Here is a 25,169-nt window from a genome sequence, read left to right on the forward strand (position 1 = left end):
TTTTGGTACCAATTTTATAGAATTCGGACCAAGATTGGACCGAACGGGCCAAACCGGGCCAATTGGACCCAAAGTGGGCCCTTGGCCCAACATAACTTAACCAAAACCCTAGTTTTCAGCACTCTCTCTCCTCATTTGAGACACTAAACACGCTGAAATGGAGGCCATGGAGGGAAGGACTCTCTCTCAAGTTCTTTCTCTCACTTGATCTTCAAACCACCATAACTTTTGATCTAGAGCTCCGATTGCCGCTCCGTTTGCGGCCACGCGTTTACCGCGGAGAGCTCTACAAAACCCATACAATCAATCTTGAGATAAGCCACGTGTTGCTGTTCGAAATCTCAGCCCCTATTTTCGAGTTTCATGGGTGAAATGTTGAGATTTTGGGTTCTTTGATGTTATAGGACCCAACTCTCTTGAAGGAGAAGGTTAATCTTGTCTTCTTGGACCTTGGGTGTGGTAAGATTCTCAACCCTAGTGTAATTTGTGATTTTATGATGCTTGGGTTTTGAGATGTTGTGTATGGGTATGATGGTTGTGGCTTAGGTTGTGTATGTGTGGATATTGGAGCTTGATTGGTGATATTGAAAAGCTTGGAAAGGGCTTGGTGGTGAAAAATCTGTTCTTGGAGGTGTTGAGGCCTTGAGAGCTTGTGGATAAGTGGTTTGGAAGTGCTCCGGTGGAGTTTGGGAAAATCGGCTAAGGTATGGTTTCGGTTTCCCGTATCTAATATGTAATGTGGTAGGAAATACTTAGGCTAGAGGCCCTAAGATAGGCATTGAATGGTTGATGTTGTTGAATGATTGAGATATATGATGTGGTCATATATGTGATGATAATTATTGATGCCTTGGTGGTATGATGTATGAGAAATATGCATGTTGTGATATATGCTTGATGATTGGTTATGGTTGAATTGTGGGTTGAACCATGTTGTTGGTGAGTATGATGTTGATTGTGTACAATAATGATTTATTGGAATTGGTGTTGTTGAGAATTGGCATGAGGAATAGTATATGATATGTCAATGTGTTTGAGTTTGAGCCACTTGGGTGAAGTGGGTTAAAATGATGAGATAGTGATTTTGGTAATTGGTGGTAATGTGTCAATGTGTGAGTTGAGGAGGCTTGATGTTGAATTTGATACATTTTGATTGATTTCAAAGAAAAGGGATGAATTGGCATGTTTGATTGATTTTGAAAAGAGTTGAAAATGGTTTGTTTTGAAAATGGCATATCGTGGTTTTGTATGAAAATATGGTTTTTGGGCATACTTTGACGGGACATAACTTGGACTACGGATCCCCGTTTTGTACCAAATCTGTTTAGAAATGAAATTGGATCCGGGATGTCCACACCGTTCGAAGAACGGGTGAAAAACGATTTGAAATGAGGAAGTTATGTCCGTTGGAAGGTTGGGGTTTAAATCTGCGAAATTCTGCAGCTTTTAACTTAGAAAATTTTTAGCAGAATGACCCCTTGCGCGTGGGCGCACCTGGCGCGTACGCGCCGATCTTCCGAAAAGTGCCATTCACGCGTACGCGTGATGTGCGCGGGCGCGCCGATTGTGCTGCACCCAATGCCCAGCCATTTTCCAGAGAGTTATGCCAGAACTGTGCCGGTGTTGTGCCTAGGGCACGAGAACACCCGCGCGTACGCGTGGTTGACGCGTGCGCGTCGATGGGCAAGTTTGGAATCCACGCGTTAGCGTGCATGACGCTTACGCGTCGATGAGTTTTTGAGGCCATCCACGCGTGCGCGTGGAGTGCGCGTACGCGTGGCCCTGTTTTCATCCCAAAGTTGATTTTTGAGTTTTAAAAGCCAAATCTCATACTTCTAAGCCTCCGATCTCACCATTTATGTCTTAAATCATTATGACATGCCTAGCTATTAGAAAGGAGCTAGTGAATGAGGTAACTTGCGAGTGAAGCAAGGGAAATATGAATGATCATTGAGGATCATTGATGATTATGTGAGATGTGGAGGATGGTGGTGGAAGTGCTTGTTATGCCATGGGCCGAAAGGCTATAATTGTTAATGAAATGGCTGGTTATGGATTTAACCGTGAGCCGGAATAGCTGTGTATGCTATGAATATTGGCTGGTTATGGATTTAACCGTGAGCCGGAATAGCTGTGTATGCTATGAATATTGGCTGGTTCTGGACTGAACCGTGAGCCGGATGGCTGATATGGATGTTGATCCATGGATGAGGATTCATGCATGTTTATGCTGAATTATTGATAATTGTGATTTGCACTTCCACTATCTGAGATACGAGTTTCCCTGGGTAGTAGCAGTGGCTAGCCACCACGTGCTCCAGGTTGAGACTTGATACTCTGTTTTCTCTCTGGTTGTAAGGGCGACAGGGCGCAGATACCCTCTAATGGCGACAGGGCGCATATACCCTCTAATGGCGACAGGGCGCAGATACCCTCTAATGATAATAATGCGCAACAGAGAGACTGTGTCCGGGTTAGCTACCGGACACGTCGGGTTGGCTTGGTAACCGACAGTTGATATCATCGGCCACTAGGGACAGGCATTCATCATATGCATACTATGTGAATTGTTTGAGATTGCCTATTTGACTGCATATTACTTGCTAATTGTCTAAATGTCTTAACTGCTCCTATTTGTATATTCTTTGTCTGATATAACTGTGTCTTCTATAATATACTCCTGCTGGTGGTTGGGAGGTTTGAAGGAATTGGAAAGGGAAGTATTAGTTAGACTGAAGAATCTTTAGTCTGATGCCCTTATATGGTTTAGCTTGTTTATAAGCTTTGATACTATATGGAGGAAGTTCTAGGATTGCCTTTGGCTTTCCTCTATTATTATGTATTATATATGTGGAAGTTGTTACCATGCTGGGGACCTCTGGTTCTCACCCATGCGGATTTTGTGGTTTTCAGATGCAGGACGTGAGGTTTCCCGCTGAGGCATGCTGGAGACTTCTAGATTTGCGAAGATTCCTTGTTCTTGGGGACTCTGTTTAGTTTATATGTTTTGCTTAGATACTTTTATCTCCATTAAATAATACAAACTGTGATGACTCCTCTTATGGGAGATTTTGGTGAATAGGTTTTATGTATTTGTGTCCCTTTGGGTTTCCTTTGGGGTTTTCCTTATTTTATCATATGTATATATTGCTATGCTCGGACCGGTTATCTTCGCAGCCGGATCTTGAGTCTTGATATTCCTGTTTTTGACACTCCTTTGTATATATATAATCTCGCGTTGGTTATCCTTGTTCGTTACGTTATCGATCGGAGTGATGCGCTTTTGAGTTGCGGTTTTTGTTTACCCCTTTTTCTACAAAGGCTCCTAGTTATAATCAATCATTCATACTACTATACGTACTAAATTTTTATTTTAGAGGTCGTAATACCTTGCCATCTCTGAATTATGACTTAAGCATAAGACTCTGTATGGTAGGGTGTTACAGCTCTCCCTCATCACTAATCCCTAACCAGATCAACAATCTAGCAATAGCAACAATTACAAAATAAATAAAAAATCCAACAATAGTAACAATCACAAGTCTAACCATCACACCTCTACTGCCTTGGCCCTTTATTCTCTTACTGCAATAAAATCATTACAAGTCTAACCTTAACTCTGCCCAAAATCAACAACAATAACAAAGACAAAGAAAAATTAAATCCAAGGAAAATGATACAGAAGAAAGAATGAAGAACAAATTGAAATCCAGAGAACAAGTAAAAGGAAGAAAAAATGGAATAGAAATTTGGCTGAAATTCAAGAAATAACAAAACACAAAGCTACTACAATAACAAAAAACCACAAAACACAATATTTTTCTCTGTATTTTGTACCAAGACAAACCCAAAACACAATATTTTCCTCTGCAATGACAAAACACAGAAGCCACTAGAAGCCGATAGAGCACTTTCCCTCAAAACAAACCCCAGAATACCCAACACCCACTTCCCCTCACGCATGGAGCACTAAAGCTGATGACTTTACTCTTGCCGAAGACCTTCTAGAAGCAACTAAATTTGATTCCTAATGCGTGTGCCTTTGAAGAAGCAGAACAGAGAGAATTAAAACACAGAAGGTGAGAGAGAGAGAGAGAGAGAGAGGAAGTTTGGATCTGAGTTTTGGATTTCTTCAAGATGTTATTGAAACCGTATCATCAGAAGCCATAGTCTTCGGTGATGACAACAAGCGCGATGGAGTTGACGGATCTTAGCGGCGGCGACGAGCTCAGAAAATGAGAGAGAGAGAGAGAGAGAGAGAGAGAGAGAGAGAGAGAGAGAGAAAAGGTGAGACTAGATATCTTGATGCTGAGCTCCTCAATATTCTTCGGCACGGCGATCGCGGCTAGGGGGCAGAGGTTAGTGGCGTGGTGGGAGAGTGAGCTGTGGTTGTTGTGGAAAGGGAAATGGAGGGAGGCTTTGGTAAAATTGTGAAGGGTTTCTAAAGATGAAGAAGAATTTGAGGTTAAGGGTATTTTAGTAAAAAAAATAATAAAATGATGATTTTATAATATTTTATAACGTTGGAGATGATATTAATAACAAAAAAGGTCGGGGATGAGTTTGATTTTGACCCCAAACTTTAAAGATGAAAAAAGTACTTAACCCTAATATGTCCATGATAATAGCTGGAATTTGACTGCACCACTGATCCACCATCTAAAAGGTTCAATAGCAAAAAGTAAATTATATATTAGCAACGTCCTTCAATGCATGTATATAAATTCTTGCAAGACAATTTAATCCAGCTGAGGGATTTTTCTTTTGAGTTGGAGATATGTTCGATTTCTATTTTCCGTTTCTGCTATATATAATCAATTGGTTCTTAATTTCATTTTTTTCTTTGTGTTCTAAATTTTCGTAGAAAAATCAACAAGTTTAGAATAATCTTGGTAGAATTTTTCAACTTCTTCAAGCGTGTTAAAAGACATCCCAACCTTTGGCACAAGTTGCTCATCAACATCACACAAAAACTAGAAACACACCAAAAGTATTTCCAAAATAAACCAATTTATAATTATAAATGTACCGAAACTGGGAACGAAATAGATTCATCAAAATAATAATTCAAATTCAAAACTCCTAATTACAAGTTAAATATCAATTTGACCCCTGAAATTTGGCTCGATACTCAATTTAATTCTTATAATTTTGTTAGCCCCAATTAGAACTCTCAAATTTGCAATAGTGACTCCCGGCTGTTCCTGCGATCATCTCTATCATCAAAATGCTGATTTGGCACATTTACTTGACACATTGTTTTCCATGTGGCCTGTTTAGTGCTTAGTGTGCTTGGTAACGATTATATGATGTATAGAAGGTATTAGATGACTCAATCTGGCCCTACAATTAAAATTGATCATCTATTGTCGTCTTTTCAGAGATGATTGGGAGTAGCAATCAAAGTTCCACTAGGTCACATTCACATGGAACCAATCATTCCCGTATGTCTTACCATATCAACCACACTCACCACCCCTACCGCATTTCTATCCAAACCTCCGACTCTCCCGTCTTCTCTAAACTATATACCACCAACAACTCCAAATCCACCACACTCTAAACACATGTAATTTGTGGTGGTTCGTGATAACAACAACAACAAAAGGTGGAGACAGGAGTGGCCTTCGGATCTCGCAGAGCCTTGCACCTCTCTTTTTTCCAACTTGGTCGAGGTCGTGGGTTTTGCAGGAGTGGCATTTGAATCCATATTTCTCTGTTCCTCCACTGATGTTTAAAAACCTTCACTCACGATGTCACCTTGAAATGACATCGTTTTGGTCCCTCTCCCCTTCAACACAAAGGCCTGCCACAACTGCAACAACATTAACATCGCTCAAATCGTCGGTGCATCATAGTACAACAATTTTGCTTCCTCTTCTGCTTCTCTCTCTATCTACCTCTACCCTTTTTTCGAAAAAAATCGAATTTTTTATTGTTGTTATTATTGATGGTGAATGCAATTATAGTGAAGCTTGTACATGGAGAGAAAAACAATGGTGGTTATGATGGTGGGATGGTTAAGAGTCTTTTATGTGTGATGCGGTTTGGAAGGCGAGTTTTAACACCCATCCATACTTAAACGATATCGCTTTCAAAGAGTTTGGGCACGAAACCAATACAACGTCGCGATAGATATGTCCTGTGTGTTAAGTACATGTGCCAGATCAGCATTTTGGTGACGGAGATGATCACATGGGCAACCGGGAGTCATTATTGCAAATTTGGGAGTTCTAATTGGGGCTAACAAAACTGTAAGGGTTAAATTGAGTATTGAGCCAATTTTCAGGGGTCAAATTGAGATTTAACTCCCTACATTACATTTAAATTCAAACCATCAACCATGAACAATAATTTTCACAAACAAAAATAAAATTATACAACTACAGAATCATAAACTACTAACGAACTACATTAACTAGATCCGAACCACACCTCAGTCACTTGATTCAATTCAAAACAATAATCCAATTCGCCCTGGTTCAATTAACAGTCTGAATTTGAAAATACACCGAAGCATCTCTAAAATAAACCAAATTATAATTTCAAATGCACCTAAACTGGAAACGAAACAGATTCATCAAAATAATAATTCAGATTCAAAACTTCTACATTACATTCAAATTCAAACCATTAACCATGAACAACAATTTTTACAAAAACAAAAACAAAATTATTCAACTATAGAATCATAAACTACTAATGAACTACAGAATCATAAACTACTAACAAACTACATTAACTAGATTCGAACCACACCTTAGCCACTTAATTCGATTCAAAATAATAATCCAATTCGTCCTGATTCAATTGATAGTCTGAACTTGAATCATTCATTTTCTTCAAAAACGAAATACCTGTTCAAAGTTTCAAATTAGATAAAATAGCATTGATCTTGAACGAAGAGAACGCAGAGAACGAAGAGAACACAAAGAAAGAAGAGAACACAAAGAGTGCAGAGAAGGAAGAGAGCATAGAAAATATAGAAAACGTTGAGAAAATTAAAAAAAGAAAACGAAATCCGCATGAAAAAAGGCAGTTATATATATTCGCACATTAAGTCAAAAATTTGTTAAATGTAATGGCGCATAGAGGTGAATTAGGTTAAAGCTACTTGGTTGAACTTGGTTGGTTAAATTACTTGAACATAGAGATGATCAAAAAAGGCTTTAGAAAAAAAATCTTCTATAAAATTTAGATAATTTTATATTAAGTGAATTTTTTTAAATGATTAGTTTTTTTGTATATATCTTTTAAATAATTAATTAATTATCCAATTATTTTTACAAAAATTCGAATCAAATAAATAAATTATTATGCTAAACACAAAATTTGTTTTACTACTTATAAAAAATATGATACTTTTAATTATTTTTTTCATATTTTCAAATGATTCGACTATTTATCCATTGTTTGTTTTTTTGAAATTATTTTTGTCATAAACATGAATTTTCATATACTATTTTAACAATTTATCATTAGTCGCATGATATAAATTAAATACTTTTATGATTGAAGCATGAGTTGTTCAAATATTTCTTTAACTACTTTAAGTCTTTTCCTAAAACCATGCCATCGTAAAACACTTCTTGTTTTCTTTTCTTTCTTTTTCTTCTTCTCCTTTTCTTCTCCTTTCTTTTTGGACTATCTATGCCTCTCGCCGGTATGAACCATTACCCTTCTTTTCTAATACAATGTTTTATAATATATCAATTATTAACATAATAAAATTTGAATTTTCAGTTCCATTTTTTTTAAATAACAAAATGGATTGTTCCCAACTTCCCATCTTGTTCTAATTAATTCAAATGAAATCAGTCGAAGTAGATGAACAACCTGATCGACAGCGGATAGGTTCGATTCCGGATATCGAGTCAATCCAATCATTCCAATCCGCAATTTTAATATATATATATATATAATTAAAATTTTTAATTTTCTTATTTTGCATAAATATTTAATGTCACCAAATTAGTAATTCAATTTGTTAATAATACATAAATAATAGTTGATATTGTAAAATATTGAAAGTCTAAATATTGTGTTCAAATGAAAATAATTTTTTTTTGTGGGTAGAGTCAACAAAGATGGAATTAAGAGTTAAAGTTTAAAGTTCAAATAGAGAGATTTAAATTTTTAAATAAAATTAGAATAGAGTTTAAATTCTAGCCTTCATTCTTACTAGAAAAACTGTGTATTTTTTTATCTTCATGGTTTTTTCTTTAAGAAATGAAATATATATTTGAAAGAAAAAAGATTGTTTCCATAATTTTTTAGGTGTTATAAGAGCAAATAAGAATTTTTAATTCATTCCATTAATGTTATAACACAATAGTATTGTTAGAAAGAGAGATGCATAATTGTTAGAATTGAATCGATAATCGAATTGGTCATATTATTGAATTATTGGTTCAACTGGTAGGTTGAACCGGTTAACTTGATTCTATATAAATAAAAAATAAAAAATAATAAAAAATTTAAAATTAAAATTTAAAATATATATTTTCACTAACATTTTAAAAATATCTAGCTATTTTATAATAATATAGAATAGAAAAAATAAATATTTTGTTAATTTTATTCTATTATAAATATTTTATTTTGTTTTTATATTAAAATTATTATTTTTAAATTTTAATAATTTATTAATTAATTTATATCCATTATACTATAATATATTACAAATATTTATTAAAAAATAATATTAATAGATATTATATAATTATAAAAAATAAGTAAGTTTATAATTATTTTTAAATAAAAATATAATTAATTTAAAAATAAGTGAATTTATAACTAAAATTAAAATAAATTAAATAGAAGTAAATTATTCGATGAAAGATATATATATATATATATTATATATATATATATATATATTATAATTTGCAGATAAATTTACAAGAAGTATGATATGGTGGTTGTAATTGGTATCTTTTTCATTGAGGATAGGAATTTTAAAAAAATTTTAACTTTCAGCGGTTCGATTGGACCGACCTCACTAAATTTGACTAATTTTTATCGATTCACTTTGAATTTGACTGATTCTCTACCTTATTTGGTTCAAATATTAAATTGGACCGATATAAAATTCGATTAACTAGTTTTTTGATCGAACCGATCGATCAGGTCCGGTTTTAATAATTATAGAGAGAGGAGTTAGTTCAAAAAGTGTGTGGCTTTTTTTTAAGTTTTAACATTTAAATTTAAATAATAAAATAACTCACATTGTTGATGTGTTACAACAGAAAATAAAATAGACTAAATTCTCATTTATTTTGAAAATACCTAAAAAATTCTCCAACTGTTTTTTTATTTATTTTAGATTTAATTATTCTATTGGACTTTATATTTTCACAAAATTTTTAATTAGGTCTTTATATTTTTTTTCTTTTAATTGAATCTTTATACCAAATTTTTTTTAATTAGGTTCATTTTGATAATAATTAGCTTAATTATATAGGAATTTAACTAAAAAAAATTAGTGTAGGGACTCAAATAAAAAAAACAAAAAGTATAGGGACTCAATTAAAAAAAAATTGATATAAAGATTTAATTAAAAGAAAAAAATATAAAAATCTAATTAAAAATTTCACAAAATTATAGATATCAACAAAATAATTAAACCATTATTTTAAGTAGAAATATTGCTAACCATTCGGTTAGACGTGTACTTGGATTTGTTTCTGAAAGAACTTTTTTATAAACGTTTTTCAAGATTTGTTTTTAAATTAGAAAATTTTATAAAAAAATTCTTGGAGTCAATAATTTTTAATATTTTGGATCATTATTTAATCAGCATAAATATTTAATTATTTTTAATAAATAAATTTTACTAATTTATATATACAAATTTTAAAAAATATAAGTATAAACTATATTAATTTATATGTATAAAATTCTAATAATAAATATATATGTAAATTATATATTTTTTATGTATAAAATATTTATAAATATAAATATAAATTATTACTAATTAAATATAAACAAATTAATAATATTTATTGGTGATATAATATTATATAGTCTTTGGAGTTAATAAAGTAATTGTTTTAAATGGGCAACATTAAAAATCTCATATTTTTTAATTTCAAAATGTCATACTCTTAACTTAAAATAAAAGTGCAATTTTTTATTGAAAGTAATTCTTAATTCTATACAATGGTCGTTGAAAATATATAAAAATAGTTTTTACTTCATACCCGAAAATTAAACTCAAGATCATGTGTTAAAAGAAATGAATATAAATTTATCACTCCAATTGACCATGTATTGGTGGAGAAAAGTAGTGCTTTCTTTTATTATTTAATCGGCGCAATGAAACATTATTTACTTCTTGAGCTAGCGAAACCATAGCTCTAATACATACGTTATTAAGAATCTAATGTTTATTGTACTTTTGATTGACTACAAATACACCAGGTTTAATATATATTTTTTTATTCACATTAGTTAGTAATAATTTTTTAATATTTTCTATTAGCTTGTGTTTCTCCGTGCACTACTCAGAAAATCATATTTAGTGACTATTTATTTTATTTATAATAATTATAAAAATAGTCATTAATATATTTATCAAATAATTATACATTAATTTTCTTATATCTTATTATTAAAAAATTTTAACAATAATTATCCAATTATTCATAAATATTTTTTTAACAATCACAAAAAATATATCATTGCTATTAGAGAAAAGTTCAATGACCAGCTTAATTTATTATTTTTGACTAACACATTTAGTTATCAATTTAATTTTTTTAATTTAACAATCCAATAACATATTTTTAGCTCACCTTTTTAAATATTATAGACTAATTATTGGCCAAAAACAATAAATTTTATTGATTCTCTAACATTGTTATTGCTATTATGACATATATTAATAACAGTAAATATATAATTACTACAAAAATATGAATTAAATATGACATATAGTGACTATCATGCATGTTATTGAATTAAAAATATCATTAAAAATTATTTTTGTTGTAATGATATATATATATATATATATATATATATATATATATATATTGTGTTCCGTTTTATATCATGTTTCTTATGTCTTTTTTGTTCATAATTTCATTTTGTGTTCATGCAGCTATATATGTCCAAGAAGTTTGTGGAAATCAGGAAACATGAATAAGCAAAAGAAAATTATTGGAAAGGTACTTCAATAATTCACAATTGAAACCAGAAAGGTAATTGCTTGCTGTAATTAATTAGCAATAATTCCCTTACCACAAGTCTTTGAATTTTTTATAGTTGTTAATTAGTTGAATTGGTACATATTATTTTCTGTTTTACCAAGATAGATAAAAAACTTGTTAGGAAAATGGTTTACGACTCAAATGAGCACCGCATGAAATTGGCAAATGTGATACATATAGAAGGTTTTTCTTCTATAAATAGCCATTTCTCTTTTAGTGTGCCCGTGATTAGTTATAACAAATTATCTAAAAGCTAACAATTTGTCACAATTCGAGCGAGGATTAGCATAGATCTATTGAGCAGTAGTGCTGACCTTTTTTTTAGTATTGGCAGTTCATATATAATAAGGTGCCAGAATACTATTGATTTTGCAATTATATATATATTAGGGAGATCCTCTCATAAATATGCGTAAAATATTTTTTTTAAAGACATTTATATATCACATTATTATTGGACGTATTAATGAACTGGTTATTTTTTAATTTTTTAACAAATTAAAATAAAATCGATTTTTATAACAATAACAATAACAATAAATCTAATTTTTTTAAGAATTTAATTGTATTTTTAAATTTTTAAGGATTTAAATATCCGAAAAACAAAAAATCAGGAATATAATTGTTTTTTTATCGAAAAATTTAAAGATATTCGATTTAGATGGTATAATTTGATCGGATCAAATCGAGTCTAATAATTATAATACAAAGACAATTGGATTTATTATTGTTGCTATAATAAACCGATTTTATTCTGGTTTATAATAAAAAAAATTATTAACCAATTTAATAAAGATGTCCAATAATAACATGACATATGTGAACGTCTTACAAAAAAATATTTTTAGTGTTTTTATTAGAGTGGTCTCCTATATATTATACACTTATTACAAGTTACAAGTATTCAATTAGAAATAAATGAAGCAAGTTTTATTAATTGTTGGAATATCTTTTAAGTAAAAAATTCCCCAAAGATTATTAATTAATTACAATGCCTAAGATTAAGATGGTGTTTTTGAATAACCGAAATGAGTTATGAATCTCCGTATTCAATTGCAGTTGCAATTGGGGATCTTCGTTGTACACTTTCTTTTTTTATTTAATAAAATCTAAAATAGCTCTTGACAATTATTTCGAAAGACAATAAGACCTTTAACAAAAAAAAATTCAATCCGGTCTCTGACAATTATTTCGAAAGGACGACGAGGTTCTTGTAAAAAAAATTCATATATTTTTTTTCACAAGAGCTAGTCAGTCAAAAAAAATATTAAAAACCGGATTGAGTATTTTTTTTTTCTTGAGAGCCTCATTGTCCTTTCGAGATAATAGTCAGAAAGACGGATGAGATATTCACTTTTTTTTTTCTTTTTTCCCATCTCTTTGTCTCAAACATAAAAAATTAAAACAGTTCACAAAGCAAACTTTTAAATAAATATACAGATAAATTAAATAAAAGAAAACCCAACAAACCAAATGAAAAAAAAAAAGAAAAAGGAAAAATAAATCCCTTTCTTGTCCCATGTCGGCCAACTATTGTGTTCAATTCACATTTCTCACATATTCAGTTTTGTTTAGATTTAGAAGATTTAACACAGGGAACAAATTAAAATAAAGAAAGATAATCCCTGTTTCTTATACTTTGTTTTTATGCGTGGTAATAACAACACATCAGCGTTAGTTGAGTGGTACGTGTGAAGAAGCTAAGAGAGAGATGTTACTACCCCATGAATCTTAGCCTCCTGGCCTCTATATATAACTCTATCTCTTGCTGCCCATTTTGTGTAGTACAAGACTAACAACACATACAGTTCGTTTTGCAAAGATGGAGCACAATGAAAACCACCATGCTAGTGCTACAACAAAAAAGGGAGGGCTTGTTACAATGCCCTTTATCTTTGGTAAGCTTATTAGTTCCATCCACAACATATTTAATTCCAGCTTATCATCTGTTACAATAATAAAAGTAGAAAATAATTTATCGAATCAACTAAATCTTCTTGCTAGCTCCTCCTTTCCAACATCAAAAGAAGGCTATGACCACACCCAACGTTTTGAAATCAGTTAGAAAATTGTTCATGCTTCTTAAATTCCACTTCTCTTCCTCCCCAATTATTATTATTATTACTATTATTATGAACACTTAATTCTAATGTTCCCTTAGCAATAAAGTTTCCAGCTACACCCTGGTCCTATCAGCGGTATGAAAAATGCTAAATTATTAATTGGTGGACGACTTTAAACAAGGTTGCATAACAAAATAAAATTTATTGTTTTTATTTAAGATTTGAAACTTTATACTTTAAATATTAAATTCATATAAAAAATAAAATGTTAGTTAACATATGAACTTAATTTTAATGCATTAATATTATACAATATTTTACAACTGTAATTTAACCATATGTGTTTTTTTATTTGCACAATTAATATAAAACGACGTTATATAATAATTAGATGCACGTATAAAACTATTTTATTTGGATAGTAAATCAAAATTAAATTCTAAAAACATTGGCTAATATTAATAAACCTTGTTTTTGTGTTGCAGCAAATGAAGTTACGGAGAAGTTGGCAGTGGTGGGATTCGGTACAAACATGATAAGCTACTTGACAACACAGCTTCACATGCCGTTAACCAAAGCTGCTAACACTTTAACAAACTTTGGTGGAACTGCAAGCTTGACACCATTGCTTGGTGCCTTCATTTCCGATGCCTATGTCGGAAAGTTCTGGACCATCACCGTCGCTTCCATAATATACCAAATAGTTGAGCCTCTATTATCTCTCTTCTCTTTCTTTCAAAATTTTATGACTAATGTTAGGAAATTAATAATTTTATATCTTCAAATATTAATTAATTTAACAATGTGTAAATTTGGTCCATACAAAATAATATTTACAAAAGGAGTATTAACCTAATCTTTTTGGCGCATATATATCCCTTTGGATATAAGGAGGTACAGGGAAGATTAGTGTCTAATATTTCTTTCTCTAAAAACAAATCTTCTTCATATATTAAAAAGAATTTAATTTAATTTTGAAACATTAATAATATAAATATTTTTACACAATTAACTAATCATAATTTTTTTTTTAAAACTATGCAATTGATATAAAATATAATATTTTTTTAATATGATATAATTAAATATATGTATAAAACTTTTTACATGTATGGTGCAGGGAGTTTTTTTTTTTTATTTGTAAATTCTGAATCTAAACCATTTGTTAAAAAACTATAACACTACCATCTTAAATAATTTTATATTTATTTCTATTACATATAGATTAAATAAAATATTAATAATAAAAGTATACCTATTAATCTACTATTTTATATATATATATATATATATATATATATATATATATATTTATGAATTCAGTAGATGATATATATTGATCACACAAAAAATAAATTAAAATAAATAAATAAATAATTAAATAGTACGTAGAAGATTAAGAATTACTAGCCGCTTCAAGCCTCCAACGTGCAATGTGAAAATAATATATATCACCTTTTAAATTCACAACATGGATCTTTTGATTTTTATTTATGAACGATGATAATTCATATATTTATATTATTGATAGAATCTAATTTGCTTTTTTTTTTTATTTTATCAAATTTAATAATATCAGGGGATGATTAGCTTGACAGTATCAGCAGTGGTTCCACAGTTAAGGCCACCACCTTGCAAAGGGGAGGAGGTGTGCCAACAAGCAAACTCAGGACAGCTGGCAATCCTCTATGTCTCGCTGCTGCTTGGGGCCCTCGGGTCTGGTGGAATCCGACCCTGTGTAGTGGCATTTGGGGCCGACCAGTTCGACGAATCGGACCCCAAGCAGTCAACGAAGACATGGGGTTACTTCAATTGGTACTACTTTGTCATGGGAGCATCCATACTTGTCGCTGTAACGGTAATTGTGTACATTCAAGATAACATTGGGTGGGGTTTGGGCCTTGGGATTCCAACGGTTGCTATGTTCCTCTCAATTATTGCCTTCATTGTTGGCTACCCACTTTACCGGAACTTGGACCCGTCGGGCAGCCCGTTTACCCGACTCGTACAAGTTGCTGTGGCTGCGTTTCGCAAGAGGAAAATATCGAATTTGCCCCCCGCTCAGTGCTTGTACCAGAATGATGAACTCGATGCTTCGATTTCTTTGGGTGGGAAACTCCTTCACACCGAACAGATGAAGTAAGTGTTACTCTCTTTGATTTTCTGCCTGCTTTTGTGTTATGGTTGTTTGAATAAATGTGGCAATTTAATCCCTTCATTCAATAATTGGGTTTGGTTATTAGTTAATGATTGCTTGCTAGGGGCTTAGGTATCTTATTCTCAAATTATTCTTAATCTTTGTTAAATCCTTAATCTTTGTTTTTCTATAATAATATTTACTGTGGTAAATCCTTATCTTATTCTCAGAATTTCTCAAAATAATAATATTTACTGTTTATATAATATTACTATAAATATATAGTAAAAGAAAAATATCAAAATAATAACTTATTTAAGCGAATATTTATCTTTTTTTCTTTATACTAATATTTTAAATTCTTAATCTTTGTTTTTCTACTACTTTGTTAGCTAATTGTTGATAACGAAAATATTAGCGTGCATTTAGTTTGAATTTTTAATTTTTATTTTTAATATATTTTTTTAAATTTTGTAAAAAAAATAAAATAAAAGATAAACATAAAAAATAAATTTTTTTCATAAAATTTTAAAAACAAAAAATATTACAAATAAAAATAAAAAATAAAAACGCAAACCAAGCTTCTCTTTACCTTTCTAATAAAGTCCATTTGTAAATAAGTTTATGTGTTTGTGAATTTTGTTTAACTAATATTTATAAAGGATAAAATTAAATATTCGTTAATTTTTTATAATCATTAATAGATAAAATTCGAGGACAGCTAAAATGTAATATATAGTGGGATAGGTTCTTGCTAATGTCGCTTTTATTCCAATAATCTACTAGATTAGTGGCCTATCGGCACAGGAATCAATTAAGTATTGGCACCTACATGAGTTAACTATTATTTCTTTGGTCTCCAATGTTGGACTTTATTTTAATTTTTATGAAATAGAAGTATAGTACAAGTCTCATATGATTATCGTTGTTTTCTGTTTTTGTTTCCTATAATTTCCACCTCATTCCGACTTTAAAAAGTGGATTCTTCTTGTCAAACAGTCATTTTCCTCTTTGAAAGAGGTTTAAAATTTAGGGGAGTGCTAGGAGAATAATAAAAATTTTGAACAATATGAACAATCACCAATCAAATGAAAATATACTACACTCTAATTTAATGCTACTAATTAAATTTATTTTTTTAATCCTATTAATTCACATTATTTACACATTGTTCAAAAATCTTATTGGTTACCTATACTTTTCCTAAAATTTAATGCAGCGACATATCTCAACCACCCTTGAATTTTATCCACTAGAAATCAATAATATACCAGCTATCAATGTTTTAGTATTTATTAATTATTACCGTTCTGACTATTTTAATTAATTTATTTTAATTACCAAATATTTCTGTTTATACTAATTAATAAAATTGAAAGATTTGGTCACCTTCTAATAATTAGTGTATTTTGCACTTTCAACAAATAGCATATTATTTAAAGAGTTACTTAATATCAGTTTATTATAGTTTCTACCTATTTTTACTTATTCACCTATTTCGTTATTAATAATTGACTTTTTGAAACCCTTGACGCGACGTGCCTGAGCATGCGTGGCTTGATTCTAACTTTGAACTTTTCGCTCAAACGATTCAAGCTAAGGTTGACACTAGTGGAGATTTTTTAATGGATACCCAAGTGAAACATGCTCATAGTAAAAATAGAGTTCTATCAAAATTTATTTAACATTAACATAAATACTTGCGTATGATTTTCACCAACTATATTAGAAGTGCATGTGAGATATTAGAAGTGCATAAGTATAAAAATAAATTCAAAAGAGAAGTGCTTATATTATTGTGAGTTGAACATCATGGGTAAATTGATAGTTTAAGTGAAATCCATACAAATAGCTTATCCCATCCAATAGATAAATAGAATAAGTCATGCATCTCCCACTCCATATAATTAGATATTAAAAATACCACGGAGAATTTTACTAATTAAAAATTTCTATGAACACAAAATAATAGTTATTATTATATATTTTTATATATCTATAAATATTGTTTTAATTTTTTAACAAAGTGGTCAATTATTAATGAATGCAATTCTAATTTAATTATGTTATTATGAAGTTTGATTACAAATATAAATTTAATGACAATTAATTAGTAACTAATTTTTTTTAACTATTTAATATTGATATTTTAAAAAGTAAAGTATATTTTGTCTTTAAAATTTATTAAAAATTTTAAAAATATTTTTAAGTTTTATTTGATTTCAATTTTATCTAAAATATTTTTGATTTATATAAAATATATTCTTGATAATTAAATTTTTAAAAAATTTAAGTCCAATATAACAATAATACATGACAATGATATTTGATTTGCTTTTTGTTAAAAGTTATTTTTTTAAAAATTGTTACGGAATTTATCTTTATATTTTTTAAAAAATTAACTGTTAAAAATATATTTGATACAAATTAAAAATTTTTAGAATAAAATTAAAATAAAATACTTGCCAATCCTTCTTTCTATTGGCATGATGAATGATTGAATTCTAATTTAATTTCGCTTCTCTTAGGCCTTAGCGGTGAATTATTGAGGAGTTCACATCATTAATTGGTCCTGTCCACATGCGACTCAAATCTTGTCCTTATGTCTGTGTCTGTGCCTAATGAAATCATATACTATATGAGTAACTTTTTGTTCACTTGATCATGATCACCGCCACCACATTTTTGTGTCGATCTATTTATTATGGGCAACCCATGCAAGTAGCAGGCAAGTGGGCACCAAATCCTTTTCTAGTCAGCCCCTACCTTTCCACTTTCTTCCTAACAAGGTCCAGAGAGTCTCAGACTTTGAGAGCTCCACTTTGGTCCATAGGATACTTATCATTATCCTTATTTTTCACCCAACGATTATTTCCTTTTAGCCGAATGCTATTTCTACAACCGGATTGACAACTCATCGCACGGAAAGCTTTAGAACCATGTAGATGTCATGAGTGGGAATAGGATTTGCACTAACTCTCTACAAAATCATACAGGAGGCTTTTTAATAAACAAAAATGCTATTTAAACACTAAAATTAGTTACTAATATATTTGTATATAAATATATATGTGATTTAATTTATTTTTAATATGTGTTTGTATTTTAATATATATTTTATACTGATAATTAATTTTAGTGTCTAATTTTAATCTACACGTAACATAATTGTTTAATAAATTATCATTGGATAAACCAATTTGATTAGTGGAAAGAGTCGTTAGTCGTAGTATGTTCACTTGTCTCCTTAAACAAATAACAAGTCTCGAGATTTTAAATTATATTTTGTGCATGTAATACTTTATTAATCAACGATAAATTTTTAAATAAAACTTAAATCTATAATGAATTAACTTACTATGTTAGAGATACTACAAGAAATAAAAAGGTTTATCATTAGGTAATTTATTATTAATGGAGTACTTGTGAGAAATAAAAAGAATTATCATTGGTAATTTGTTATTAATGTTTAAATAGTCAGATTGTTCTTCTAATATAAATTTTAGATTTTATTTTATATTTGGTTTCCACATATGCTTCTCTTGACTAAATTTGATAGATGTATTTCATATGTATTTGTCTTGTCAAAGTTCTACAGTTTAAGTAACATTGATAGCAAAATTTAGTAGTAAAATAAATAAATAAGTAACTTATGTATTACTAAGATATATTTTATTCAGATATTTAGTTACACATCATCTGTAACTTCTTTTTATATTCATTTATATAAAAATTATTTAGTGTAGTTTAGTTTAATGAAAACGTAATCGTTTAATTAACAGTAAATTTGATAGAACTGCGCATGTAGTATTAGAAAAGTAAATTGGGAATGAAGTCTAGTTGAAAAGGATTATGTAAATATAATATTTTTTGAACATGCGAAAGGAAGATAATAATAACTGATAGTCTTTTAAAATTGATACAGATTTCTGGACAAGGCAACCGTGGTGACAGAAGGGGATGATACAAAGTCACCAAACTTATGGAAGCTAAACACAATTCACAGGGTTGAGGAACTAAAATCTTTAATCAGAATGGGCCCAATATGGGCCTCAGGTATTCTTCTGATCACAGCCTATGCCCAACAAGGCACATTCTCCCTCCAACAAGCCAAAACAATGGACAGACACCTCACCAAAACCTTCCAGATCCCAGCAGGCTCCATGTCCGTCTTCACCATTACGGCCATGCTCGCCACCACAGCCTTCTACGATCGAGTCTTCATCCGTATAGCCCGCCGGTTCACCGGGCTAGACCGAGGCATCAGCTTCCTCCACAGGATGGGGATTGGGTTTGTGATCTCAACCTTGGCCACCCTAGTTGCCGGATTCGTCGAAATTAAGCGTAAGAAGGCCGCTATGGCCCATGGGCTTATTGACCATTCCTCTGCTATAATCCCTATTTCTGTATTTTGGCTTGTACCACAGTATGGGCTTCATGGAATTGCCGAGGCCTTTATGTCCATTGGGCACCTTGAGTTTTTCTATGACCAGGCTCCGGAGAGTATGAGAAGCACCGCTATGGCACTTTTTTGGACTTCCATTTCTCTTGGGAACTATGTGAGCACACTTTTGGTCACTATGGTCCATAAGTTCACTCGTGGGCCCAATGGGTCTAATTGGCTTCCGGATAATAACCTCAACAAAGGGAAGTTAGAGTACTTTTATTGGCTCATCACAATCTTGCAATTCCTTAATCTTATTTACTACATATTTTGTGTGAAATACTACACTTACAAGCCAATTCAGGTCCATGACAAAGATAGCACCAGCTCAGAAGAGAATCAAGTGGAACTTACCACCGTTTAATAGGAATTCAGTTATTTACTTGTTTTGAGTTTCCCATTGTTTTCAGCTAGATCGCCTGCATGCTTTGCAGACACTTGGAAACCACGTACTATAAATAATAATGATCATTATTATTACTAAAAATGAAGACAGAAGAAAAGTACCGGGATCATATTATGTTGTTTTCATGTTTCCACAAATGTTACAAAGATGATATACAGAAGTTACAAAATAATGATGTATAGAAGGAAGATATGTGTGTGTGTAGAGGAACTTACCGATGACTTGAGTAATAATTTTATCTTGGTGTAGTGGTTACATAAAAATATATATTTTTCACCATTTTTATCTTGAAGGATGTATACGTGTTTATTTATCATTATAATGATTTTTTTTATAAAATATATTTAGTAACAGATACATATAGGTAGCGTTTGGTGGAGAGACAGAGACAGAAAGACTGAGACTAAGAGACAGGGATTGAAACAAATCTCAGTATTCTGTTTGGTGCAAAATGGGAGACAGGAATTAAAATAGGAATGAAACTCTAATTTAATTTGCACAAATGGTAAAATTGGAATTAATTAATTGAAATGAAAGTATTTTAGGTATAAAATGTTATTAAAGTTTCAGTCTTCATCTCTAAAAATTTCAGTCTCCTGTGTCCCTACTTTTTGGAGGTACTGAAATACTGAAATTTTGGAGACAGAGACAGACATTTTAGTACCAGTCTCTGAACTAACAAACACAATACTGAGTCTCAGTCTCTCAGTCTCTGTCTCAGTACCTGAAAACAAACGCTACCATAAGGTATACACACAAACGTGTGTGCATATAATAATTACATTTAGCCATACAAAAGAAATTTGGATAGATTATAATTTTTTAAACAGATTCCAATTAACTTGGTGCAAATTCAATGGTTGAATATTCACACAAAAGACATTAAAAATCCAAGTATTACTTTGATGTATTTCAGTATTAGAAAATAGTCTAAATTTTCACCTTTTTAGAGAATAATAAATTCCTTATGTTCCTTTCACAAGACATACATGAATTGTCAAATGTCAACTCTATTGGTCACTAGTCTTCCCGCTACTACTAATTCGCCTCTAACTTCTCAATCCTGTGCTGTTCCATCCCCCTTGCATTGACAAAGCCTTTTGAAAATGATTTAAATATATTACAAAAATATTGGACGAAGCTTTTCTAAATTAAAAAAATTTGTAAAATAATAAAAAAATATTTAATTATAAAATGGCCTTATTTTAGTTAAGATGTTAATTTTTATTGCGTTAAATTAATTCAAATTAAAACTAAACATCCAATTAAAATATATCACGTCATAAAGGATAATTTACATATTGATTTAGAGGTTTAGTTACGGAATAAAATGGTAACACTTGCCAAAGGCGAGGTTTCAATCAGAGCTTGACAGCATGAAGTTCCCCAAGGTTCTACAATTGGATGCTTCGGACAGTTTTGAGCATCACTGAAAGTTGATCCTGACGACTGCAAATACGCCAGGGATCCTTCCATTTTCAGTTCTTCAGTTGTACGGTCTTTAACTAACTCAGTTATGTGTAGGTGACTACGTGACTTTTACATTTTTTAGTTATATCAAGTTTTTGTTTTTGTTTTGTTCTTTTTTTCTCTCTTTACTCACGAGTACATACTACACAGAATAATTTAGCCCAAGAGTGCATTGCGGTCTTTCTCTTTCAGGTTCTTGTTAACCTAGAAAATGTATCTTAGGTTAGTTTGCATCAAAGCTTCATTTAGTTGGGTGTTTGTATTGAATCCCAAGGAGGCAAGGATGATGCCATACATGTTTTGGTAGGAAATTGTAACCTAGAAGAATAATCTCAATAGCTGCCTTTCGCTTTGATTCGGAGGAAATAGGTTGTGCTGTATTTTTTTGTTTTTATTTTTTCATAAAGAATTTTTCAATGAAATTTGTTCAGCAAAGAAGTAAAAAATATGATGTTCCTGTATGATTCCTGTAACCTCAGTCAACGAAAGATTTTGAGTGTTACTTTCACCCTGCACTTTTATTTCTATCATGCGTTTCATAATGTTGGATTGTTTTGATGTATTTGCAACAAGAACTCTGCCAGTATTTCATAGTTGGTTCTAAGTCCAGATAAAATTCTAACGGTAACAGTTTCAAGAATATGAATTTTAGAGATTACCTTTTTTTTCTTATGTAAAATTTGACGGTAATTACTGTGAGAAAAATTTGAGAGTAATTAGAGCATTTCTGATAGTAGTGTTCTAATAATAGTATTTTAGAACATAATATACTTACATTTTGTTGTTGATAGATCCTTAATTTATTCAATGTTTGTTACTAGAAGAGAATTGTTTGCTCTTATGTGGTCCATATAAATTTTTTAGATATAATCCTGCACACTAGTGCAGACTTTAAAAATATTTTTTTTTTATTATTTGAATTTTGAAGACAAACAACTTTATAACCCTGCACAACCACACCCTTCTACTATCAATTTGGATTACTACAGTCTACATTCGTTTGGAAAAAAAAGGTTTGTGCTTTCTCTTGAACATTTGGATTGACTATTTTTTGGAAAAGCCAACAAGGTTGTTAATTAGTTAAGGCAACCAGAATTTATGCATTAACCCTTGATGCTGTTTATATATTATAAAGTATAAACCTTGGAAATATATATAGAGATGCTTCCACTGCTTTTGATTGTTGCTTTAGGTAATGCAAACCATGTGCACGAAGAGATGCTTACCCTTACCATATTGTGTCCTCAAATTAATTAAGTAGTCTTAAGGCGAAGACAAGGATAAAAGGAGTCATAAGACAAACGACTACCTCTCTGGGTCTAATTAGAATCAGATTCCAAAATCAAAGAACATATAATAATATCTTATTATTTGAAACAAGAGAAATGGTATAAATATCAGTTTCTATTGGTCCACCGTCCACGAACATTCATATTCTCAAAACCGCCAAAAAATTATTTTCTATTTATATGCCTTTTGGCTTATTCAAAATAAAACCACATCCTGGGTACTATCAATTCCATTCCCATGACTGAAAAGGTAAAATTTTTTGATATTCTATTCACATACACAAATGTATATCAAGAGCTGATCGATCATATTCCTCAAGCATAATTTTATAGATTTTAATTTTAGTCTCTATTTTTATATTTGTAGTATTGTTGCATGATTTTGAGAATCAATGTTGACTGCAACGCTTGCTGCCGAAAATTAAGGAGAATTATTCTAAGGATGAAAGGTAAAAGAACTGTACTAATTAAAGCTTAAACATAAGTTTTTTGGTGATGTACAATACACCTTATTATTTTTTTTTTTTTTTAATGTTTTGGTCATAGAAAATTTGAACCGTTTTGCTTTGGTCTTTGTCATTATTTTGGTATGTCAAATACTAATAGTAACATGCTAAAATGTTATGTAGCACCGCAGCATTTAACATTTTAACATATCAAACATAAGAAAAATTTAAATTTTTCTAGTACTAAAACCAGAGAAACAAAATGTGAGGGTTTAAACTAGAATTTAGTTTTGATATACTGAAACAATTTACACCTATATCAAATTATGGAACATTAAGTAAAAATAATTATCATTTATATTAACTACATGAATGGTCATCCACAAAAATATATATGGTTAGACGATTGGATTAAAATTAAGTTCATCAAAATAAAATAATATCTTTTAAAAAGATAAAAAAAAAACATATTTAAGAATTAAGATTTAAAATATTGGAAATTTTAACAAGTCTTCCTTACTGCATTTTGAAGAGATTGAGACCCATCTGATTGAGAAGCAGCAACGCAGGGTATGCGTATGTGGCAGATTTGATCCAGCAGAGGTTGCCATAAAGATAAGGAAGAAGATGAACCGTCGAGTTGAGATACTTGAAGTTCAAGATTTCGAAGGTGGTGGTGAAGCCGAGAACGAACAACCGGAAAAAGCAGAGAGAGCAGAGCCAACGGAGAGAACAGACAGACCCCGGGTTCCGATGGTGGTGTATCCTGGTCAAATCCCTTCATATTATCCAACCATGCATGTAGCATAGTATGTATACATTGTGTATAATACGTAATAGGTTACTTTGTAGCATAAGTTCCAATCTCATAAACTATTGTTTGGTGACTGAAGTTGAAAAAGAGGGAGTGATATAGAATCATGACAAATAAGTTATTAGTTATATGATCAATGTTGATATTGTTAGAATAGGATATGGAGCAATATAAGAAAATACAGGATTATAGTTGACAATAGACTATACATGACCCAAATCGGTAGGATGCAGCTGTGTATAATAATTTCTCAATCATAAATAACGTGCATTTTAAATTTTTTTACCAGGGTAATTTTTTTGAGAGATTTTTGTTTGATGTTTAAGTTTTTTGTTTTCAGATTATCAAGGGAGTAAGCTAACCAATGTAATTAGTTAAACTAATTTTAGTTAAGAAGTTGCTGTAACTAGTCCTTAAGCAGTTATCATGCAATATGATTCTGCACTATATTAGAAGCTAGTAGAGTTAAGATTGGTGACTTTTGTGTAATTCTCTTAATCAAAACTAGCTTATGTATTACTCAAGAAATATTTTTCGCTTTTCTAGTTCTTTCATTTCTTCTAGCAATATTTAGTTCTACACTTTGTTGTGTTCATCAGATCTTTAAAATTCTTTTTTGGTATTACAAAACAAGGAGGCTTGCTTCAAGATCCAACTCTCACCACATGGCCTGTTGAATCCATGACCATGAGCTTCAAGAATAAAGTTATTTATCTCTCACAATTTTATGAAGTCTGGAAAAGGACTGAAAGCAATTTCGAAGCAGTTGCATCATCAAGTTTTCAAAGTCTCAAATCACAACTAAAATCTTGCAAGTTATTCATCTTTTGAACTTAATAGAGGTGGAGGATTCTGCATTCAAGCCAAACTTGGGAAAAATTCAA

At 30.8% G+C, this 25,169-nt stretch overlaps 2 protein-coding genes across 4 annotated transcripts; both read left to right on the forward strand.

Moving 5' to 3' along the window:
• Window positions 1–10,410: 10,410 nt before the first annotated feature.
• Window positions 10,411–20,545, forward strand: LOC130979642 (protein NRT1/ PTR FAMILY 3.1). 2 transcript variants are annotated; one of them, XM_057903129.1, is made up of 6 exons: window positions 10,411–10,425; window positions 11,108–11,207; window positions 13,025–13,114; window positions 13,765–13,982; window positions 14,859–15,418; window positions 19,342–20,545. In XM_057903129.1, the coding sequence occupies exons 3-6, from the start codon at window positions 13,039–13,041 to the stop codon at window positions 20,222–20,224; spliced, it is 1,737 nt and encodes a 578-aa protein (XP_057759112.1). In that variant the 5' UTR covers window positions 10,411–10,425; window positions 11,108–11,207; window positions 13,025–13,038; the 3' UTR covers window positions 20,225–20,545. The 2 variants fall into 2 exon arrangements, with proteins under 2 accessions (XP_057759112.1, XP_057759111.1); XM_057903128.1 differs by lacking the exon at window positions 10,411–10,425 and having other exon boundaries at window positions 11,102–11,207; window positions 13,002–13,114.
• A 2,627-nt stretch (window positions 20,546–23,172) lies between these two features.
• Window positions 23,173–24,944, forward strand: LOC130979056 (heavy metal-associated isoprenylated plant protein 19). Of its 2 annotated transcripts, XM_057902409.1 has the most exons (4): window positions 23,181–23,275; window positions 23,393–23,474; window positions 24,004–24,280; window positions 24,920–24,944. In XM_057902409.1, coding segments are annotated over exons 1-4 (372 nt in total). In that variant the 5' UTR covers window positions 23,181–23,263; the 3' UTR covers window positions 24,921–24,944. The 2 variants fall into 2 exon arrangements, with proteins under 2 accessions (XP_057758391.1, XP_057758392.1); XM_057902408.1 differs by lacking the exon at window positions 24,920–24,944 and having other exon boundaries at window positions 23,173–23,275; window positions 24,004–24,532.
• The last annotated feature ends 225 nt before the right edge of the window (window positions 24,945–25,169 follow it).

Source organism: Arachis stenosperma, chromosome 5 (genome assembly GCF_014773155.1).
Source record: "Arachis stenosperma cultivar V10309 chromosome 5, arast.V10309.gnm1.PFL2, whole genome shotgun sequence".
Taxonomy (NCBI): Eukaryota; Viridiplantae; Streptophyta; class Magnoliopsida; order Fabales; family Fabaceae; genus Arachis; species Arachis stenosperma.